Genomic DNA, 23,827 nt, shown 5'->3' with positions numbered 1-23,827 from the left:
TTTATAAATCTTATTATATCTTATTAGACAAAACGTGTCCTTGTAAATTTCAATATCACCCAAGCAGGAGATAATAAATAGGTTAACTTGCTCTGAATGACTTTCTGAAAGAGTAAGTAAAATATTCTGTTTGATTTTCATATATATATATTCATATGCTAGGAACATGGAATTATCATACATCTTGTATGTAGGCCTACAGAGCATATAAAATGAGATCCGTAAACGTTGCTATTTTCCGATTGGTGTGTCATTTGTTTGATAAAAAAAGAGATACTTAAAGATACTGATTTTGAAAGAATAACGATGACATTTTTCCTTTATTATGATCAATATAGAAGTATCAAGTCTGTTATAAATAAAATAAACACACAACACAATAAATCCCAATTCCAAAATTTTTTATTTGAATTATTTCCGACATGTGTACACATATACAATGAATATTACCAAAAAGATTACTTTAAAACACTTTTAAAAAGCTTGTTGTTTTTCAAATGGTATAAAATGTTTAAAATATTCATTAAAATGGTAAAATGAAAACAATGAAATGTGCATTAGTTTGCTAGACCTGACCAAGTTGAGCTACATCTACAAATTCAGTAAAAATAAATTTAAAAAATAAAACTTCTTTCAATTATTATACTGTAAACTGTTAAAAATGAACTCCCAAATTAATCGGTCAACTTAAATAATGCATGAAAATAGTTTCTTTTTCTTTGTTTTGAAAAATATAAGTGTAATTTAGCATTGGTCCTGTGTGTAAAAAAACATATCTATACAATATACTAAAACAATTCAGTTCCTGGTGCATAAATAACATATAGCTGAACTAAAACAATATAAAACATTAATATGCATTTTCTGCATATCAATAAATGAATAATTTACAATGAAATGTTATAAAAATTATATGGGTATGATAATAGTTTATTGAAAGACTACTGAAGGTGGATTTTCAGTTAATTTTAACAAATATATGATGGCATAAAAGTATGAAATTATTAACATTATAAATATTCTATTATTGTACTAAGAAAGTTCACCACATTTAAACACAACATTTGGCTAAGTTGTGTATAGTTGATCTGCCTTAGTCCACATGGACCACTGGTCAAAATTTGGAGGTATGTTGTGTCGAATGGGTGCTTAAATACAAAGTGAATATAGAAATATTGTAAAATTGATATCTTAGGCCTAATAGTCTAGCCACATAGCAAGACGACTATAGGTTAAATAGTGTTAGTGCTCAGCTGAATTACCCCTGCTATACTTATTAAATAACACTAATATATAATACCAACAAATAATTAGTAAAATTAACAATTGCATTATGCAAATTACTGTTCTACAACAATACGTAATGGTTTTTTTTTCTAAAAAAATATCAATAAAATAATACATTATTCTGCAAGACTTGTGCATTTCAGCTTAAAGCATAAATAAGAGGCAAAAAAATAAACTTAGTTTCATTTTTTTCGTCAACCAAGATATGAAATAAAAAACAAAATCAGCTCAGTTAAGACTTAACTAACCAAAAACTTTAATAAATCTACATATTATATATATATAATTATATATATTATATTGTTATTGGTAGTTAATTTAATAAAATAAAGTACTAATATTCAACAAGATATCAGTTTTAATTTGCTGTTTATAAAATTAATAAGATGTTGTTTTATTTACAGCGTAACACAAGAATTGATGTCACTGTACATGCAGCAAACAGAGCCTCTTTCTATAAAAAAGGAATATATAATGTATACATATTCCTTACACTAACAAAAAGCATAAATTTACAAGCAAAAAATAGTGTATTTTTAATATTGCTTAAAATAACAAACACAACAAAAAAAGATTAGCAACATCCAGGCACCATGATACAGCATATGCACTATATACGTTGCAAGTATAAAAACCTACCTAGCCTACTGTATTCTAGAAAATAAAATCCAACAATTTAATATAAGAGACAATATACAGATACAAAACTAGGTGATAGAATTTATGTTTTATCAAATACGGTTTTTCTAATGTAGTGAAAATTCCTCTTTGTCTAAAAATTGTTAATAAAAATATAATAATTACAATAAGTTTACCCTATATTGTAGCTTCTTACACCAACATTTTAATTTAATAATACGGTAATAAAATAAATCAGTTCAAATTTGCATGGACTTGCCATTTGGACGTCATTATTTAAGTTTTTATACTTCGGTGTTATCGTCATCATTACCAGATGACGCAACTACCTTAGCACTACCGTTTTGGTACACGGTCGTTGGTGCAGCAACAGGTGAAGCCTTTTTCCTACGTAAAACCAAAACTATAATTAGAACGAGACATAGAATAATAGCAACTCCAACTACGCCAATTATTACGGGCATTATTGAATTAGTTGGGACGATGTTATTGGCCCCTTTCTCGTAGTTTGAGCCAATATCGTTGTTGTCGTATGTTAGAATTCTACTGCTGCCTTTTTGTGACATAGCAATCCTGTGGATGTTTGTACCCAGCCCGTCGGAGCCCATTTTCGATAGTTCTTGAACATCTGCAGCTTCAACTTTTCGTCGTTTTCGTAGGGAGTTTTGGTTTGCATTACCGATGCTATGGTACTCAATACTTCTCTTGCCTATACCACGTCCAGCGTTTTCTGATGAACGAATAGTGTAAATGGCATGCAAGAAATTCTGTCTACCAGCAGAGGCCTGAGAAAATGAAAAACCATAAGTTAGGTAATGTTCTTGGGGGTTGTTTGTGGTTGGATCTCCTCATTTACATTATAGAAGATTTTACTATCTTCAACCTACAGCAGTATTGGTTGGAAAGTTTACACGTTTTTATTTGAAAAGCAAAGGACTGACATACAGGAATGTGAAGGAATAGGACCAATTTCGCCTGAAATTGGGCATAATTAAATGGTAACTCCCCACTAAAATGTATTCAATGAATTGATTAAAAATAGCTGATCATACAAAAACAATATACAGTTTTTACTTAATGATTACGTAAAATGTATCAAATTACCTCAAAAAGTGCTCTAGTACCCATACTGAACCCATCAGCATTTGGCATCTGAGCAAGGGCAGCGGCGTTTCTATCATCAATAGCCAGGCTAGCATTAAAGGTGATTCCACCCATGTCGGAAACAACTGTAGTTGGAGCTGCACGATCCTGGAAAATTGGAAATTTGAATAAAGTTAATAGGATAATATTTGGTTGCATGGACGAGGTGGAAAACTAAAATAAAATCCCCTGAAGTTGTGTAGGCCTATTGAATTTGAAAAGTAATGTAAAATAATTTTTAAGTGCTCAGAAACTGTAAGAAATACTTGGCAAAAGCCTGAGATCAAGAGAGGGCATGAATCAGATAACTCAAGATTTTAATAAGCTTTTGTGACACATCAATTTTCCTGGAAATCAAAAATTTCAACATTATCATGCAATAAGTTACAAACAAAGCAAGTAATACAATTTTCAAATGGTTTTTAAGCCTTTCTGAGATTTCTTACCAGGATCTTGTAGCTGTAGAGCAGGTTTGGTGTATCAGCAACACAGCCGTATTCATCATTGGTTGGGTTGTACTTTGGAATGTAACCATCGAGTCCACTGCAGAGGAACACTTTCTCAATGTTTAGGAAGAATCCATCCCCAAGGTTTTGGACAGGATCAACATGGATACGACCGAAGATGGTGTCACCTGATCAAATTAAATAATAATTTGTTTTACTATTTCTAAATTTATCAATAAACATTTTCTCTGTTTCCCATCACTGTTTTATCCAATTTACCTCTCAGATTAAGGTTTTTCAACAGATAAATAAGATACCAAATAAAAAAAAATGTTAGTTTAGCATCCAGGATTTACATATTTACAAGAGAGGGAGTTTTTCTATAATTGGCTATTGATTAATTTAAATATAAAAATAAATAAAAATACAATTGTAGAGAGTAAACAAAAATTAAGCAGCTCATAAATTGATTAATGGAGAATTTGTTTATTTGGCCTAAGTATATTTTTTGTGGCATCCTTAGCCCAATTTCTGTAAATACTCACCAGGAGCAAATGCAGTGTCGCTACCCTCGCCGAAGCCCATTGATCCATCTGATAACCACAGTGATTCTTTGTTCATCAAAACAAACTCGGAATTGAGGCTGAACTCTGCTGGTACAGGGTCGCTGACTTGCTGGAATCGGATCGGGATCTGGAACTCAATTGGGTCATTTGGATTGCAGACGATTGGCTCGGAGTATGTTGCACCAACAGGTGTTGAGCAAGGAACGAGACGCACAGTATATGCACCACTGTAGTCGGAAAGCTGCAGATAAAAATACATACTTTAGGTAAATACACTCAAATCTTAAAAATGAATAAGTAAGTACCACTTCTTGAACACGACACAATAGGCTGCAACACACATTTTCTTGGCTTAAAAAACAGATTTTTCTGAAGTATTACCAATTCTAGAAAAATATACTTTTTTATACAAAAAAAACCCCTACTTACTGCAACACTTGATGTAAACTGCCACAATTGTTCAGGTTCAGCAAAGGTTGGCTCAGATCTAATTAGATCAAGGTCATAGGTCACTCCTGGATGATCAGCTGAGAAGACGTTTGATTCGATATCTGTATCTAAAAACAAAGATATTAAATGTCATTAGCACACCATTAAGAATTGGTTAGGTTCTAAATTTGTTTCTAATAAAATATGCACAAGATATTTTAGTGTATGGATACGTACTTGGATGTGCAAGCACAAACTGTCCGCGGAATCGTGCTTCTGTTCTGAAGTCCACTACCAGACGTCCATTCTTTTCAATTCTCATGCTGGTTGGGTACAGGTATCCTGGAAGAAAATAAATACATGGTTAGAGAAATTAAAAACTACTTTTATTTAGAAAAAAAAATGTCTCACTCCAAGGAGAGTTGAACTTAATAAATAAAGAGCACAGTTCCAGCTTAGGCTTTTAACTCACTTTATTAGCATAGGCCTAAGGGGTAATTTGGCTAACTTTAGATAGGTATAGATAATTCACAAGATGTACCACACTGCTTAATTCAACCAGTTATTGTACCATTGAGAACAGTGCCTGACAAGTGGCTCCTTAATGCCCTCTACTCATTTTAATTACTGGTCAATTACCTTGCAATGAGGATAAATCTGACCGACTGGTTCCAATACCATTCTCCCAAAGAATGGAAGTATCGTATACGAAGGTGAGACGGAGGTTAGATTGCAGATCAAAATGTTGCCATCCTCCGATTCCTACTGGTGAGTGGAAGATGTAAGATACGTACAGAGGTACATCCAAAGAGACGTATGATTGAACAAGATCAAGCACCTGAAAGAAAGACAATTAGTCAGTGAATTTAGTTTTTAACACAATTTTTTTAGTTCCGTAGCTTAACAAAATTTATAAAAAACATTTTATTTGTCTGTGTTTTAGTAAGTATTTTACACAATTTTGACTTTGCTTGCTTTTCCATTAAAAGTTTAATCTTGATTCTAATAATTGTCTAGTTTTTCATATAGTTGTTCTGTTATATTGGTTTATCTATTTTTTAGAAAGAAAGAAGAAACATTGTGATTGGAGTTTCTTTATGAAATAAGAAAAATAGCTTGTTATTTGTTTTAATATGAATTTCTGTATGTATCAAGTCTTTGTGGTGTCACTGTCAATTTCCATGTAATTGACTTCATGCATGAAGTGGAGCATTACTGCTAGGAAACTATGGTAAATTAGTTATTAGCGAGCCATGAATGCATGAACAATTCCCCTGAGGAAAGTCTGTCTGTCGGAAACTTACTTGTCCATCGGTTCCAATCTGTCCACCGCATCGTTCCAAAAGCTCTGACATGGTGTAGTAGTTTGTGAATTCCCAAAGGCAAGAGTCCATATCCAGGTTGCGGTAAAACCTCAATGTACGGTCTGTTCTCATGTCACTGCTGAACTGGTAGTCCTTGGTTTCACCAACCACGTTAGAGTTCTTGGTGTCCTTGGTGATAAAACCGTAGTTGGTTCGGACCTCATCAAAATCAAGCAAGTTAGAGCATTGATGAGTTCCGACACGGAGACCGTCCTCGCTGAGTGTCAATTCAAAGTTGGACAGTTGGCGGGTGGAGATAACCGGAAGCATACCATCTATTTAGAAACGTTTAAAAAAAATTAAATAATCAGTATTTTTAACTTTATGTCAAAGTTCAAACACTGCACATGTTGGATATTACTGTCACAGATATAGAGATAGGTGAGAAAATTATTATTAATTATTAACATTGTTAATATGACACCTGTATTATATCATAAAGTACTGTACCTGTGTGAGGCATAGTAACTGTAAGTTTAATCATATTAGGATGATCGGGATCTGCAGGTCCTGTGTATCTAAGCTTGGCAGTGAAAGGATCTGCACCAACAGCTCCAGGGGTTCTTGGCATACAGAGTCCTTCTGACTTGCTTATAGTTACTGGATCACTCATGTATTCGCGGCCTGGGTCACCAAGGTTGCTTACAGCACGGGCAGAGCACTGAACTCTTGATCCTGGGGCAAAGTAGATGCTGTCGAGTGTAAGCTGTGAATAGATAAAATTAATATTAGCATATTGTATTTTAAGGTATAGCAAACAAATGGACTAAACATAATATTACGGAATTGCCTAGAAATGTCAAAAAAACAAAACTAAAAACTAACCTGGTTGGTGCTTGTGAAGAATGTGTTGCTGCTGACTTCCCTGAGTGGGCTAGTGGCTCCGTTGGCAGCACTTGGTGCAGCTACCATCCATCTGAACTGAGTCATGGTATCATTGACACCCTCGGTGGTACAGATACTACCAGTGACAGCAAAGTCTGGATGTTTTGGGTTGCAAGGCTACGGAAGAAAGAACAACAATGAAAATTTAGGTGTTAAAATTTACAGTAAAAATTCCTTAGGGACTCAGGAATGCTACCCCTTATAGGGGTGTCCCCTGAAGAGACTTTGGCCGTAAGCGTGTCACAAAGGCAGGGGTTCTTTAATCTTTTTATTCCTTTGTAATTTCAATCTGTTTTTCTCCCATCTATATTTTTAAGCGCTTTGGGACCAATTAGACAATATTCTTTTAATTTGGAGATCATTTTTTGCCTTTTGTATTTTTAACATTAGTGGCACTATATGGTTACTAGTGATGTTTATTTAATCAGATTAACTAATTAATAAAAATATTATACATTTTATTCTGATTGATGGATTGTCAGATATTTCTAGAACAACAACTTAAAATAAGTAATGAATCTATTTGTACATATCTGGAAAAAAAAGTCCCTTCCTTTCAAATTTGGAATTTAGCTAAGCGACAGCAGTCATGCCCTCAATATTTCACCAATTAACAAATTGAAAGTAACTTTTGTAGAACACGACTGTCACAGCACGTCAATGTTTCAAAAGAATGCATGCAGTCAATCATACTTAATTTATTCATAACTGTAAGTCATTTTAAAGTCACCAGATCAAAAAATAAAACTTACTGTAACACAGACGACTGGATATCCAGGTACAGGTTCTACGATTCCGTTGGTGGCGTCATCATAATTGAGTAGTGAAACGACAACAGGTGGTGCTGGGAAGGTGATACCGGCAACATTACCTCCAGTCTGATCAATGTAAACAATAGCCTTGCTATCCTAAAAGAAGAGAACAAAGTACAAACATATTTAAAACATTTTTCATTTATCCATTTCTATTTTTGACTTTCTTACATAAAAATCAGATTAATAGTGATTCTTAACGAAGAATATTCAGTGATGTATTTACAAGTAAATAAAGTGGTGCGGTTTTCACAAGAAAAGGGAACAATCTCTGTTCAAGACAATGGGTTATCAAAGGCCTCTGTGAAAAAGTAGTAAGGTTAAAACTTTACCAACTGTGGTGGCTACGGCCCTGGTATTTGTACCACATTAGTTGGTGACGCATAATCATAATATATATAATAATAATAATAAAATTGTTAAAGTAATGCAGTTATGTTGCTTTGTATAATATGCTATTAGGTATACTTACTCCAAGTTCAGCAATGTTATTTTGATCTGCGGTAAGGTGAACAGTGAAGGCTTCACGCATCTCATTACGGTCTGAATCGTAAAGGATATCCACATCCACAGGTATTTCGGAAACATTAAAGCCAAAAACAAGTCCTGAAAGAAAGAAACAACACAGTAAGTATTAAAAATGTTTATATATACAATTACAGTAGAAACCCTCCTTTGAGACACTCATACACAGGGGACACTCCTAGTAAGAATACACTGTACAAGGCAATACACTACAGCCAATCCCAAGTTAGGGGGAATCCTATTAAGGGGACACTATGGGTTTTACAGTATATGATTATTGTATGATTTTATTTCTGGAATGTTTATTTCCTTTCTTTCGACGTATTCAAAACAAAAAGTTCCCTTATATTCGTGTGAAACTTTCGATTCTAACATCCTTTATACATAACTTTTGAAAATAACAAAAATGTCGACTCCCTTTTGTATTTTATCATTATCATAAGTGACATCACTGGGGATATTTAACTATGTATCTAACATTCCATATCACAGAAACAAAAGGTCAACTTTTATTGTTTTTTTGCGTAAAAACATGTTTTGCTGATATATAAACATCCCAGGAGTTGCCTATTTTTGAAGAGAAACAGACGAACAATTCGGAAGTTACACACATACGCAGGTGTGATAGGAATCGCTAACCTACTGAACTTGATTATGAATTTGTAATCTGCGTTTATCGGCTCGGGGGGCGACAACCTTTTGTGGAAATTCTTGTTAGTGGTTAACGAGATCCATGAGTTTAACTCGCAATCTTGTACATCTACCGCAGACCTTCGGAAGAGCAACCTTTCTCGTTGATTTAATTACGGAGGAAGCGTTCTTTCAAAAAGGAAGCCGCGTACAATTTGTAATCTTGCATATATAAATTCTAATTATTTGATCTTATTCATTAACATTTGCGGCTTGCTGTTTTGATCTTCCAATAACAAAATAAATGTGTTTTTTTTGCATGTTAATTGAAAGTACACAACTTTGTTGAGTTGGTAGCTAAATATTATTTCTTGCCAATACTTTTTGCAACCCTGATTCTTAAATTCTGATTGCTAAGCCAAGTTAATTGATGGGGAGATTTGAAATAGTATTTAGAATTAACAGTGGATATAAAACTTGTTTATAATCTTATCTGTTCCTAACCGTCTCGGCTTAGTCATTCCACAATAATTAAGTTAGTTCGATTTTAGTACGAAATCAATTGAAAATTATATCTAACTTCAAATGGAATTTAAACGAAATTGATTAAAGTTTAAAAATACCCATAAAGATATTATAAGTATTAATTTATTATTAAATTCAATTGAAAACATCCTCCCAAGTTGTGACATCATTATTATTATCATTTAGCTTAACTTTGAATTATGTAGTTTGAGACGTTTCCCCGGTAATAAACAGCCAGCATATTGAGAAAGGAAAAGGCTGTTATCATAATCAGACAGGAAATGAAAGACGATTTGCTTGGCGTCCATTATGCAGTTGCGATAAATTAGTTCCATTCCATTTGAAAATAAAGTAAAAGGAATTTTGCTTTGTATATTTTGTTTAAGCATGGAGGTATAATTTACAGTACCTAGGGTAATACATTTTTTTAAAGAGAACAATATTAAAACTTATTTCTTGTCACTTTATTTAATTTTTTTTTCCATTTTGTAGTTATAACATGATATCGGCTTTAACAAAAACAAACCAATCTTTAATAATCTTTATTTTGTTTTTTGACTTCCTTTCCATTTGGATGCAACGCAAGGACAGAAGTTCTCCACAAGTAATTTGACCAATCATGACATGTTGGATCATCCAAACTGTAGCTTGTGATTGGTTAACTCACTCGTGTTGTGTCTACGTTAAAGCTTAAACCTTCATTATTTAGGTGTGAACTATTCCTTACTGCAATTTGATTAGATAACATCTGAACTTTGCATGGCATTCCAAATTAAATTGGGGTTGGAAACTGAATACAGCAATTTATTTATTCAAAATAAATATCGCTTTAAGGTGTTTGCAGCGTAAAGATTTACATTCAGTGGTTTTCTGTTAAATTTTAGTTTATTGTTTAAATGTGTTTCTTCACTTTATGCTTTGTTTACATTGTGATTTTAAATTTATTGATGTAATCAAATAGTTAATAGTCAGCTTAATATAAATATAATCTTTTGAAGTTTGTAGGTCAACATTTTAATCTAAAAATAGATATATTATAATTATTATATACAAAAATTCATTCAAAAATCTATAAATTTGGTTAACATTATACTGTTCATATTTTTCTTTAAAAGTTAATAAGTTTGTGTGTGAATGGGAGTTATGGCATACACATGGTGATCTATTTATGTAAATGAGCAGATATGCATAATGCAGTACCAGAAAGATGATTGATTGAATATTTATTTATGAATTCATTCATCCATGTCAACTAAAATATGGAATAGCAAGCTTTCGAAACATATTTTGATCAGAACTATGTTACCTCTGTCAGGTATAGTACACCAAATCTGCCTGTTAACAGTTTGTGAAAATCCACCAGTAGACCTACAAAGTAGGCCTACCTCACATGCATGTGCAACATGAATTTTACGGTAGGTTGCATTCCCTATACTGTTGCGTCACCTGTTTCGGAAGTGTGTAATGGACATGCTCAAGCAGACTGGGACAGGTTTCATGTAATAAATTATGAGATGATCATGATCAATGTGAACTGAACTCAATTGAACTATGAGACAGACATGTTCAATCTCCTGAGACTCATTTGTTCAATAATTTAGGAATACTAAAATAAACAGTATAAAGAAACCCCAAATGTAAACATAAATAAATGGGTTTAAAGGGGTACAGCATAATAAAACTAAGAACAACAAAGTTGCTTTCTACATCAAGGTCAGACAGGATTATTTATCTGAATAAAAATGTATCAAATCTACAGGAACTAAATTGAATACATCAATCAAACTAAATCATTTAACAAAAATCCAGCACTAAATATAAATTGAGGGATTACAAATTGTTTTTTTATCCAACCGCCTGAAGACAGGATTTAGGTAGCCAGTGTGTGCAGTGTAAAAGATCAAGTTTTCTTTGGAAAATCACTGGTAATACTACAATATACTGGTTTAATGAAGAAATCCTTCATAATTTTTGAGTGAAAATCCAGAATTGAAGCTAGAACTATTCCTATTTCACACCTCTCATGAGTGAAATTACATGCTGATACATATAACTTGATATATCAGTAGCAGATAGAGAAAGGATTTGGTGGAATTGTCGACCAATAAATGTAAATGAGACTGTGAAATGCAAAGTATTGTAACAATGAAAGTCTTTATAGGTCCCTCTTTTTTTCTGTAATGCAGACTTACTTTTTGAGAAAGCATCATAATCGTAACCACTCTTAGCCGAGCCATCTTTAGTGTACACTCTTACGACTGATGTCTTTGAGGTGTCGCCGAGTCGGACTACGGTAATCTTAACAGACACTTCTTCATCTTCATCTGTTGGCTCATCGGCACTGTATCTGGTCTCCTTGAATTTGATAACGGGCTCTGAATTAAAACAAAATTGTAATTTTAAAAACTGTAACACACAATTAATGCAGAGGCAAGTTCACTTGGGAATTTGAAATAGGGCCCATGATTGTAAAATTAAGTTTTAAATTTATATGTTCTGTATTTTCTTTCTTTCCAAATTTAGAAGGGAGGCTTCCTCCTCCCCCTTTGAATACGCTTATGCAATGGGCAAGAGGAAAACAGTGATTTGGCACAAATGATTTAATGCACAAATAATGACATTTTGTAACTCTTGACTCTTATGTTATAATGTTAAATGGGACATCATTAACAATCATACAAAGTCAGACAAATTGAATCACAAACCTCTAATTTAGTGAAAGTAATAAGGGGGCTTGTTATGCACTGTGGCACATTAAAGTTAGCATGAATATTATTAATGTATAATGATGTAAACGGCATACTCTGTACATGTTAAAGAGTATATAACTTTTATTACCTCAACATCAAATTCTTATGAGACTGTTTTATTTTATTTATTTGTGACCTTGACATATATTATTACTTACTGTCTCCATCATCAGTGATGTAGATAAGGGTCTCGCTCTGGTCACCAACAAGGCCTGGCAGGTTATTATTGGTACGGGCATGGTCCAACACCAGACGGAATTTCTCTTTCTCTTCATATAAGTTATCGTTCATCAGTAGAATTGTGCATGGCTTCTCAGATTCGCCTAAATAACATAATAACAATTATTTGTTGGTCCTTTTTCGAAAACTTAGTTAGTGCTATTACTTTGAATCCAATAGTACATTTGTAGAGTGGGCCATAATACAGTACTACTTGATTGATTCCACTCCATTATTCAGGCATTAGTGAAATATAATTTGTATTATCATGGGCACTATTTTTCAATAATGCCCTGTCAATTGCTACACTATTTGGTGCATACTTAAATAAGATAAAGGTGTTATCAACGTATAAATCAAAGTATATTTTCATATATCAGTTAACTTTCTTTATACAAGAATATGTATACGCTATCTCTTGAAGACACATAATTTAATTGTTGATGCCGATTTATAGATTATGTACAAGTATGGTCATAATAAGTGTGAATAACTCTAGGAAATAAACCTAAATTAAATGTGAAAGAAAGAAAAGAAAATGCAAGATCACGATGGTGAATTCCTTAAGGAATAGCCTAGAAGAAAATGTCAATCACACAACAAAAGAAAGTAAAGATAAACCCATAAAAGAAAACAAAATTGAAATCTCTTGGGATTCAACCTTTCCTCTGTCGGTTAATTCAATGTATCCAGGTTTAGAAACAAAACAATGCATCTTACCGGCTTCGAAATTAATGACCGATACATCTGTGTTTGGTCTCTCATCGTAGTCCATCATGACCTGTGCTGACCCTTGTCGTGAGTAGCAACGTACAGAGCTTGGTTGAGTGATGTCTCCAGTCCTGACGACCATAGCAGTTGCGGAACCGTCATTTTCATTGACAGTGTAGGAACCGGCTCTGAATGAAACCTTTGGAACTGTTGAAGGAAAGCATCAGGATTGTGGAATTTTAGTGCGTTAACAAGTATTGCTATTAACAAGTAACTTTGTCTCTCATTGTAAATTGTCATAGATTGTTACTAATTATCATAATTGTTAATAATTATCAGAAATGTCACTAGATATTGTCACTAATAATACACTGTACATTGTCATTAGAGTGTTACTTTATACAACTTTAGACAATTGTGACGCCAATAGTGTTAATGAAGACAATTGTCAGTAGTGTGACTACAGACATCCTCAGTAGAGTTTAGATATATTGTCAATAGTATCAATAAATCATGTCAGGTTAAGTGTTACTGCAGCAACTACAGTATTAAAACCTTGATATCTTGTAAATTATTATAATTGTTACAGTTCATGAAAACTTTCATTTTATCTATCATCAGCATCTACGCTCTTACATACATACACTTTGAGTCATGATTTGCATGAATGATTTCATTATTCAAGTCATGTTCCTGTAGCCGAAGGCAGACAAGGAGCTTAACTCGTTTGAAATTCTCATTTCCGAATATGTTGTTACTTTAATATATTTTGACAAAATGATTTACGTTTGTCTTTGCTTTTAATTTTTCCTTCTGGCTACAACAACGAATCATTTAAAACTTACGATCTGAAACTGTATCGTTGATGATAATATTAACATGGTTTGGTCCTCCAAGAACTGCGTTCATTGGCATACGTAGAACAAGTCTAAAGGTCTCAAGACCTTCAAGTACTGGCTGGCCAATATCGTCGAGCACGTTGATTTTCACGGTTTGCTTGGTGACGCCTGGTGCAAAGTCTAGGTTGGTGCTGATGCCATTGTAATCTTCTCCGGCTGGGAAAAAAGAATATATAATTTAAATTATGATTAAGTTCCGTTAAATATTAGAGCAAAAGAGTTTTAGAAACGTATCTAAACCTAAAAAGTCAAATTCAATTAAAACAAATAAAGTAAAGCAATGAATGAATGAATATGGAAATTTTAATTATTATAGTGGTTTTCAGATTATGGTTAGACATGGCAACTAAAAAAGGTAATTCGACTGAACATTTCCTAAATTTTAAAGTATTCATAGAGATTCTAATAAACTATGTTATTTTGTCAAAATATCACATTGTGTTTGATATATGTATTGATATATATCATTATTTACAAAACCCTTGCCCCTGAAATTTTATTCATGCAATTCTTTGATTCATCTATACCATATACTCATAAATTTTTCACAGACATATCCTTCATAGCTAATATAACACATCCGCCTTTATAGCAGGTTTATTTCACTTAACATCTGATTTTTTCATGGCCTTCCCCCTACACGTATCGACTGATTTACTATGAGAAACACATTAGTGAATCGGAAGTCTAACTTCTAATCCAATTCGCATTCTGCAGTTTGATGTTACTAGCAGATTGTTCAACTAACATACAGTACGTCATACGGCCGGTAAAACACAACAAGAATGTATGAATACGAGTTTGCACATCTGTGTTGGTATATCACTTTTAATTATATGCTAATATTATGCAGATATAGGAAATAAAAAATTGCTGATATCATCAAAAAATGTTTAACAGCATATGATAGGCTTGCAAATGTTATGAAAAAAATAAAAACTTTCACTTTAATATATAGAGTAATGCTACATATCCTAGAAAAAAATCCTAGAGGTAATTAATTTATACCTAATTATTTTTTTAAATACATTGGACAGAAATTAATTACTGATCTTTGAAAGGGATAGAAATTAATTTATCTTTAATTTCCCAAATCTTCCAATGTGGATACTTTAATTAAATCTTATTTCCATGTTTGAAAATTGTTTGGATAATTAATTATTAGTCAACTTAAATTTATGGTAAGAAATTACATATATATGTTTAACCAAAAAAAAAATATACTGTAAATAAATATTTAATTTATTCCAATAAAAACATTTGATAAAATATGTTAGATGTGATGAAGTATATTTGACAATTAATTTAATTTATGAAAGATTTTTAATGTTAAGATTTACTTATTTTATTTATTAAATTATTCATACATTAATGATATACCAAGTTTATAATCAAACTGTAGAGTGGTTGATTATGATAAAAAGAAGATTAAAGAACCCCTTTTTTGGACATCCCTATTCAGAGGACATCTAAGGCTACTATAAGTCCAGAAGTCTACTGTAACTTTATTTCAGATACTCTAATTGGAAACTGGTTTACAAAGAAAGGAAGTGGGCCCTCAGATTATTTGCATCCAAAAAAGTATTTTTGTCATAAGGCCTACTTCTTTCAATCAATGGTCACTTATTCATAGGAATATAAATAAATTATATATTTGAATTTACGTGACAAGACTTAAAGTACATAGTACAACATTATGAGAACTCTCTGAGGATAACCAGGGTGTGTCCAGCTGCTAGTTGGTAATAAATGAGAAGCGTTTTGGATTTATCAAAACTGACAGGGGGAAAGTGAATCACTAAAATAATTATAATGATGATAATTTGTTTAGCATTTCCATTAAACTTCCTTTAAACATGGATAAATGCTGATGAGTGAAAGTTATATCATGTATTCATTATAACATTAAAAGACCACTTAGCATGTTTTCCAAGGCAAGTTTGTTTATCAGAAGGGTTGCATACAATTACGCATGCATATTGATATTTTCACCTATTTTTTGTGACATTTGAAATTCAATCAATAAGAACTTAGAAATGTGCAATTCATACAAATGTATTCGCTAATGAAAAACAGGTTTTATGTTGCTGGGAAAAAGGTTTTAGCCGTTTATTTTTCTAGGGTAAAGTTTTTAAGGGCATTGGTTCTTTAATCGACGACAGAATTGCGTGCATTCATCGCTATACCTTTTTTTTTTGTCATTTTAAGGCTTAACAATCATATACTGACATGGTAGGTTATTCCCATTCAGCACAGTTTTTAAGATGTAAGTAAAATAAGGTAATAAGGTTGATAGCCATAAGAACTGCTAAGCCTTCAAAAATACACATAATTTGGACATTGGCTCAATGAAAAAGCAGTCTGCTATTTGATTTTACAATATTAAATAGATTATCGAAAACAAATTTATCAATTCAATTTCTAAGCAACATTAAATTTCCATGTTTATTATGATCTCAACAGGCTGTCAACAAAAGCAATTTTCATAAACTTTTTGCTTTTCAAAAAAGCACTTAAATAATTAGAATTCATTTTCTGCCATATATGTAAAAATTATGTCATTAAAACATTGAACTTCCAAAATGTCTATAAGTTAACAGAATGCATCTCATTTATTTATTATTAAGACTGACTGAGCAAAACAATTTGGCGTCTAAAACTAAGGAAGTTCATGACATTTGGTAGACAGATAAACAGACATTTTGTGTTCATCTCATCTAATGTATCTAGACAGTTATTGTTCAATATCATTTTACAAGTGATTATTGTCAACAAATCTTCAAACAACAAATCATTAAAATTATCAATAACACTATTATTTCAAATTTTACTGGTATGGTATGTATCCAATTTCAAACTGAAGGGATAAACAGTTTTTGGCTTTTGTGTGACAATCCCATTTTCATGCATGTCTTTTTATAGCTAGTATAGTATAAACTATCCTATTGTGGTCCCTAGCCACTAAGAATGGTTCTTGTGAAAAAATTGAGTTGAAGAAAAAAAAACCTCATAAATTTTGTTGGAAAAAAGGTTTATGGACTAGTCCATTATTATAGGAGGGATGTTGAGGGAACTTTTATTATTTTGTATCATGGTTTGGAAGAGCACAGGCCATTGTTGATTTATCAGGGTAAGCAAAATGGAAAACAATTACCAACTAACACTGCCAGCAACACTTAACAATGATCAACATAAAAAAAACATGCTTTATAAACAGACCATGCAAAATTAAAAAAGAAAAGAAAACTGACACCATTTTTTGAGAGAAAAAAACAATTTCTAAAACACATTTTTTAACATCAAATTAAATAAAAACCGTTTACCTTTAATCCTCTGGTTCAAGATAAGGAAGAAAAGTAACAAATAAATACTAGTATTCTTTGTTATAATATTAATTTTATTTAAATAAACAATGACAATTTGTTGAGGAATTTGGAATAAATGTTTTATCTCAACTATTTTCAGATGTTGTTAAATCAAATGTATACAGTATGTATAACCTTTATGAAAATTATATTAATAATTTATATTTATATAATTTATATTTCTCTGCTCAAAATCTTTGAACAAGTCTTTGAGAGCAAAATTGTATCTAGGTTGTATATTAAGAAGAGAAAAATAAGTCCAAGAACTTACCGACAGCTGAAACAGGATCTGATTTGTGCGAGCGTACAGTGACACTAGCCATTTTGGTCAGGTCAGTACCTGTACGCCACACGTCGACCTCAACGTATCCACCACTTTCATCAATCATGTACTCTTGTTGACCAAAGTAGAATGATGGTTCTGCAAATAAAAAACAAATTGTAAACAAATTTAATTTATGATAATAATAATATAATATACACATTCACTACAAACTCAACACCACATCCCGCAGGGTGGGCTTATTATTGACTCGGCTTTGGTAATAATTATGCAGCGACTTCCATTACAATTTAAAATGGGTCTTTGATAGAGCATTTCATATTAAGCATAAAAACATTTAGTACACCCAAAGAGGCACAGTGCAGCCCCTTGTTGACACATATTATGTAGTAGTTTGCTATGCTAATATAGGTGAGGTCTATTGGGTGTATTTGTATGTAGTTAATATAGTTAATTTAGAAACATGAAATCATAAATATAACAATATAAAATATGTACTACTATATTAACCCTGACATATTTTTTTTAAAAACATTTTAAGCAACATGTGTTTTTTCTATGTTGTTGGGTACCATAGCAACAATGTTCTCTGATGAACCAGATGTTTAGATGTGGAATGTTTATTTCCGACGTATGTATGTATAAAGTACTCTACTATAATGTTTCTTAATTGACAATGGTGATGACGATGATGATAATGACAATAACCCCTACTCGTCTTGAATAATGAACTGGGTTCTTTAAAGTACACACGGACAAACTGTGTACACTGACTGGACCTTATCCTTCTACCACCCTGCCGATATTGTTGGGTTGGGTAAACGGTGCCCCTGCCTTAACCGCTCAACCATTTGACTCGCTCTAATTCAAATATTTTGATTAAAATTGAACAAAATAACAGGTTGATGAAGATTAAAATAATTCCAATAAAACATTTACAGTTTTAACAAAAATTGAGAAAATAATAGACCTATTATATTTTGATGAAATTACTAAAAATAACTTGAATGTTGGATTGGTTCCAATGAACAGGATGTCGTTATTATAACCACAGTCCTATAGATGTAATTGTAGTGAAATAGGTTCATATAAGGTGCTTCAAAATCAATATTAAAGACAGGATTACGTCTGAGTATTATTATTTCCTGTAGGTATCACTTATGCTAGTTGAGAGCATTGTGGTTGTAGATCAAGGATTTGAAAAATTGGGGAAAATTACTCTTGGAGAAGAAGCCGGGAAAAGCCTTATTTTATTTTATGTTATATATAGTTTTCCAAAAGTATTACAATGAACACTTTGTTTAATTGGCACATTTCCAAGAAAAATAAACTTTTTAATTGTAGGAAACTTCAAAATATAATAAATTTATGATCAAAGCTCAAATAATTTGATTGACGGCAATCATAAATATTTCAAATAAGGAAGTGCTAAAAATCTAAATGTCAATCATTCAATTTCTCTTTTATTTAAAAACTGTTTATTTTGTAGTTTTCTTTAAATTTTAATTAATTTATAACTCATGAATAATTTGATTGATAGGAAGACTGATTAATGATATGATATTTAAAAATATTCAATCTACATTTTTAAAAATGTTTATTATAGGCTTACATTGTGTAGAAATACATATGATTACTGTTTGACAGATATGTAATAACTTCTATTTTGTTTTTGTGTTCATAGTATAGACATAACTCCATGGCATGGTAATGAAATGATCAATTTACTTAAATAAAGTTACATGAAATTGATTTTTAAAAATGAAAGCCAACAGCAAAACTGATGTAATTTGTGCAACAGGAAACTAAATAATTTTGGAGAGTCAAAATCACAGGTGCAAGGGGACAAGATGGTCCAATATGCAACCTAAGGTAATGACTCTTGTGTGACTACCAAATCATGTTGGACAGGACAGGCCAATCTTTTCACACTCTGGAGGGGTGACAATGTGTCCTTTGGTTTCGGTTTGAGCCTTTATGGTATTACAGTATAGTGCTTATAAAATATAATAATCCTAATTTAAGGTCGGCTGAAAGGGATTGAATATCATGGGTACAAATAAAGGGTGGCTGACTTTACACCAAAATCCTTGACTTAACACCTAGAATTGGGATATCATTGCCCCTACCTAGGGCTATTGCATTTTCAATAGTTTAAAGTTCTTTATTGGCTTTCACTGCTTAGAATTGGGTTCAACTTTTAAATATTTTACTGATTGCGCCTTTCATATACCTGTGAAAAACCTTGATATTTTAGGATAAATAAAACACTTGAGAAAGGGCCCAATAGACACGCTTCTATTATCTTTAACAGTCATATACTGTATCAATTAAATTCAATCTCTATGTATTAGAAACTATTTACTATACTAATAACCCCAAACCAGGTTTTATATTAAGGTGATAAAAATAATGCCTGGAGCAATATCAAACAAACTAGCAAGTCAATCAATGAGTACACTTTTATTCTTCTAAAAACTGACTTTTGTAACAACAAAAAAAGATTAAACCTGGTGGTCAAAATCACCTAAAAATCATATTTTCTTGATGAATGTATTTTACATATTTTTCTCAGACATCCTTCCAAAAGGAAGAAAATTGGGAAAAGTGAATGTAAAGGTGGAAAAGTATGATATAACATTATGATTATTAATGGCATCATATCTTGTTCCGTGTGGATTAAAACTTGGCAGATCACTTGAACATTATCGGATATGCACACATCCATGATGAGGAATGGAGGAAGGATATGACTGGTCATATAACCCCCTTCACACAACCTACACTTAGCATATTTCAATCTTTTTTTTAATATACATGACATTGTATTTAAGAATATGTCAGTGCAAAATGATAGGAAACCTCCTCCCATTGCTGAATTTGCATTGTCATATTCAATATATTACTTATAACAAAATGCTTACCTTGTTGATTTTTATGATGTATTTAGGATGGGCAGTTGGCCATAAGATGAGTTATGAAGGGTCATGGGGATCATATAGGTGCAATAGTTCGCTCCCTAGATCATGAATTGACTCAATTTTTGATACTGTGATAAAAGTGAGGTTAAGTTTTTTAGGTTGTTGAAAAAGAACTATTTCTTTTCATTTTCATAATAATATACACCTTACAAAAAAAATAAGGTTTTTGTGGATAGAAAAATGAACACCATTTGGTGTCAGAACGTGACGCGAAGAGATCGTTAGGTTGGAATTATAGTTGACTTTGAGACAGTTATCTTATAAAAGTGCAATGAATATATGAATCTGTTATGTATATAATGTTCTGAAATGCATGTCAAATATGTTCAGTAACATATGGACAAATTTCCAAACCACTGAAATTAATAAAAATTCTACTACGGCAATTTATAAGTGCTTTAAGTAATTCAAATCCAAATTCTGTAAACATATCTTTAGCATAGAGGAAAAGTATGTTTTATTTATTAAACAGCACTAATGACTTCACCAGGATTTGAACCCCAACCTTAGGATAATGAATCAAGCAGATTTATTAGTTTCAACCAACACACCCCAATTAACAGTACTAACAGAATGATTGTTTTCTAGTAAATTGAAAAGACTGGGAAATGGGTTACAGACAGGGCAAGGTAAATTGGCAATTTTCATTGTACCCTTTTTTCCCCTCTGTGTGGTCCTAAAATGTGGGTCAAACGTTTAACATTTTATTTATATAATGTGTTTTTATCTGTGCAATGTGATGGAAATTTACAGGGCAGTATTGTGTATTATTGTGTATATCAAACAATTAAAAACATTTTAAACTGTTTAATTAAAAAATAATGCAACCATGAATTAAAAAACATGTTGATATTTCCATTATCTTATTTGATAAAGATATATCTTTTTCTGTTAAATAAAATATGTCAACTTTTTAGTTATGCAGAAAGAAGTACGGAAACATTGTGAGGGGATGTTTGTGGATGATACTATTAATTCACAGGGTGTTTTGTTACTGTTCTCTTTGAAACTATTACTAAACTGGGGTCATTGTCAGTTTATTCAGGTAAGATAGACACAAAATAGTATTTGTATATATTTGTTAGGTGTAACTTTCCTACAGTGATATTATTATATCATAAGTTAATGAAGGGCCTGGTAATTTGACATTAAATGTATTGTTTATTTTTCTCTGTTCATCAAAACATAGAATATTACATCATTTCTGTCCTTTGACCTTTTTTGTATGGTAATCTACACAAATCTCATTACTTATATTATTTCAGGATGTAGCCTTAACTTGACTCCAATGAAAAGCAAGATTTAATTTAATTTGATATGATGATGTATACAATTTCATTGATAACATGCATCATATTTTTGCATATATGCTAGACAAACTTTCATTTGCATTTCATGGTTGTCCGCACACTGTTTTTAAAGTGGAGTGAATGTCAAATTTTGAATGACTGAATGAAATAAAAATGAATTGATGAATTTTCATTCTAAATTATGTTTTAACAAATAACGACCAGAATATGTGGGAAGAAAATAATTTACAAAAAAAACCAATTATTGTTTTGTTTTTCTTTATATTACACTATAAAGTGGGCTTTTGACCTTGTATTTCCTCAATCAATACCGAATCATCCTCAATCAATTCACCTTTCTCAGACATATTGTAGTCGTATAATTATTTATGATGTTTTCTCCACATGAAACTTTTCTCCAATCGGAAGCATAACCCAATTTTATTATATAATTGCCCCACATATTGTTATGTAAGAGGGAAGTACTTTTAAGTTCTTTTGAGGTGGAAACATATACAATGGATTTTATACACGCGACTGGAAGATTATGTGAACTATTATAGATTTCATTGACTGGTATTTGAACCAATTTTCTTCGAGGCTGAAAAGCCAACTTTTGCACATGCCTACAAACAAGTCAGAGTTGTGATAGATCCTGCAACTAACCTCAATTTAAACAATTTGGACTGGTTGTGAAAGCTATTACAACACAAATTTGTTTGTGATCATGCACAGATATTTGTTATGCTTTATTACATTGTAGTCTTTGCCATACCAGAAGAATTCCTAAGAAAGATTACTTATAGATTCCTAAAGAGAATAAAGATTCCTTTGTAAATTTTGGTGTTTATAATTCAGATCAGGTATTGACAATTTTATGGCAATATGTACAAACTGCGGTGGCTTCTGAGGAAAGGCTAAAGGGACATGTGTAGACCTTTGGGCCTAAGAGGAAGAGCTTAAACGAATAGTATATTTACATTGCTATCGGAAGTCGTCTCTAGAGGGAATGTGGGTACAAGTGCAAACCTTATAATGACATAGCTGTCTAGTGAATATGTTTAATTTAGAGTTTGAGAGGTAAACTCAGAAAAGAAAGTCACCATTTTCAGATTAAATAAAAGTCGCTTGTATTGTTTAAAGGATTTTGGAATGAATTGTTATCCAAAAAGTAGGTTGCAGCGACTGGGGCTCGGTTATATCAACCCCTCGAGATGTGTAATGAAAAAAAAATTCTTTTACAAAATGTCCACAATGCTATTGTTTAAGATGAGATGTGAGTCTAGCACAAACTTTGTGTAGTTCAATAGTTTAAATTAATAGGACAATTAACAATGTAAGACCAGGGACAAAAGTCTACAAGAAAACTTTTCGTGGTACAGTAATAATTTATGATATTAAGAGATGAGGCAAAATTACATACAGTAGAACCCCTATTAAGGGGACACCTTTGGGATCAAACAAGGTGTCCCCTTAATAGAGGTATCTCCTGAATAGAGGTGTCCCAAAAGTGGGGTTCAATCACTTATTGAGATTATATATAAACTCACTGTACTGAAGAGGTCACCCAGAATATTAAGATAACTAAATAAAATAATGTTACTTCTCACAAAAAATATAATGCGATTTAGAGATCAATTTATTTACCTTGAAAACAGTGAAAATAGTTCAATGACTTCTTACTGCATCAGGTTAAAAGTTTAAAAACTTTTATTTGATTTTTATTTGAATTAAATGTAATTTATTTTGCATTAAATGTATTGGGTATATTGTTATACTTGTTAACATTTCATAAATCCAGCTGTTCTAATTTTATTGGATTATTTGTAAAAAATTCTCTGATTGTATCATTTATTTATGTTCATGGGAAAGATGCAATCATTGTAGACACAATACATTTGGAAGTCCAAGATAGGAAGGTAACTTTTCTGGCTGTTTTACTTTATCGTTTTGATTTAGCTTTTCGCTTTTTTATTTGTATCTCCATTGAGATCCAGCCACTGATACCCATAGCATTGCCATTTTTTCAGTTATTTGCCTTTGGATTTATATATATATATTTTTTTTTCATTTTATTTT

The 23,827-nt window shown here is 31.9% G+C and overlaps 1 protein-coding gene across 1 annotated transcript in view; it reads right to left on the bottom strand.

Moving 5' to 3' along the window:
- Positions 1-384: 384 nt before the first annotated feature.
- The window catches only part of LOC144842969 (extracellular matrix protein 3-like), a 77,686-nt gene continuing 54,243 nt past the window's right edge, over positions 385-23,827 (bottom strand). The window contains exons 7-23 of the mRNA XM_078699603.1: positions 17,467-17,616; positions 13,777-13,986; positions 12,941-13,138; positions 12,160-12,324; positions 11,444-11,626; positions 8,044-8,177; positions 7,512-7,667; positions 6,700-6,876; positions 6,325-6,580; positions 5,815-6,149; positions 5,150-5,348; positions 4,748-4,852; positions 4,511-4,638; positions 4,061-4,322; positions 3,516-3,703; positions 3,031-3,177; positions 385-2,711 (exon numbers count right to left, since the gene is read on the bottom strand). Of these exons, the coding sequence (XP_078555729.1) occupies positions 2,211-2,711; positions 3,031-3,177; positions 3,516-3,703; positions 4,061-4,322; positions 4,511-4,638; positions 4,748-4,852; positions 5,150-5,348; positions 5,815-6,149; positions 6,325-6,580; positions 6,700-6,876; positions 7,512-7,667; positions 8,044-8,177; positions 11,444-11,626; positions 12,160-12,324; positions 12,941-13,138; positions 13,777-13,986; positions 17,467-17,616 (3,494 nt within the window). The 3' untranslated portion in view covers positions 385-2,210. The remainder of the gene's footprint in view (positions 2,712-3,030; positions 3,178-3,515; positions 3,704-4,060; positions 4,323-4,510; positions 4,639-4,747; positions 4,853-5,149; positions 5,349-5,814; positions 6,150-6,324; positions 6,581-6,699; positions 6,877-7,511; positions 7,668-8,043; positions 8,178-11,443; positions 11,627-12,159; positions 12,325-12,940; positions 13,139-13,776; positions 13,987-17,466; positions 17,617-23,827) is intronic.

This window comes from Antedon bifida, chromosome 5 (genome assembly GCF_963402885.1).
Source record: "Antedon bifida chromosome 5, ecAntBifi1.1, whole genome shotgun sequence".
In the NCBI taxonomy this organism is placed as follows: Eukaryota; Metazoa; Echinodermata; class Crinoidea; order Comatulida; family Antedonidae; genus Antedon; species Antedon bifida.
This window is presented reverse-complemented; position numbering and strand designations above follow the sequence as displayed.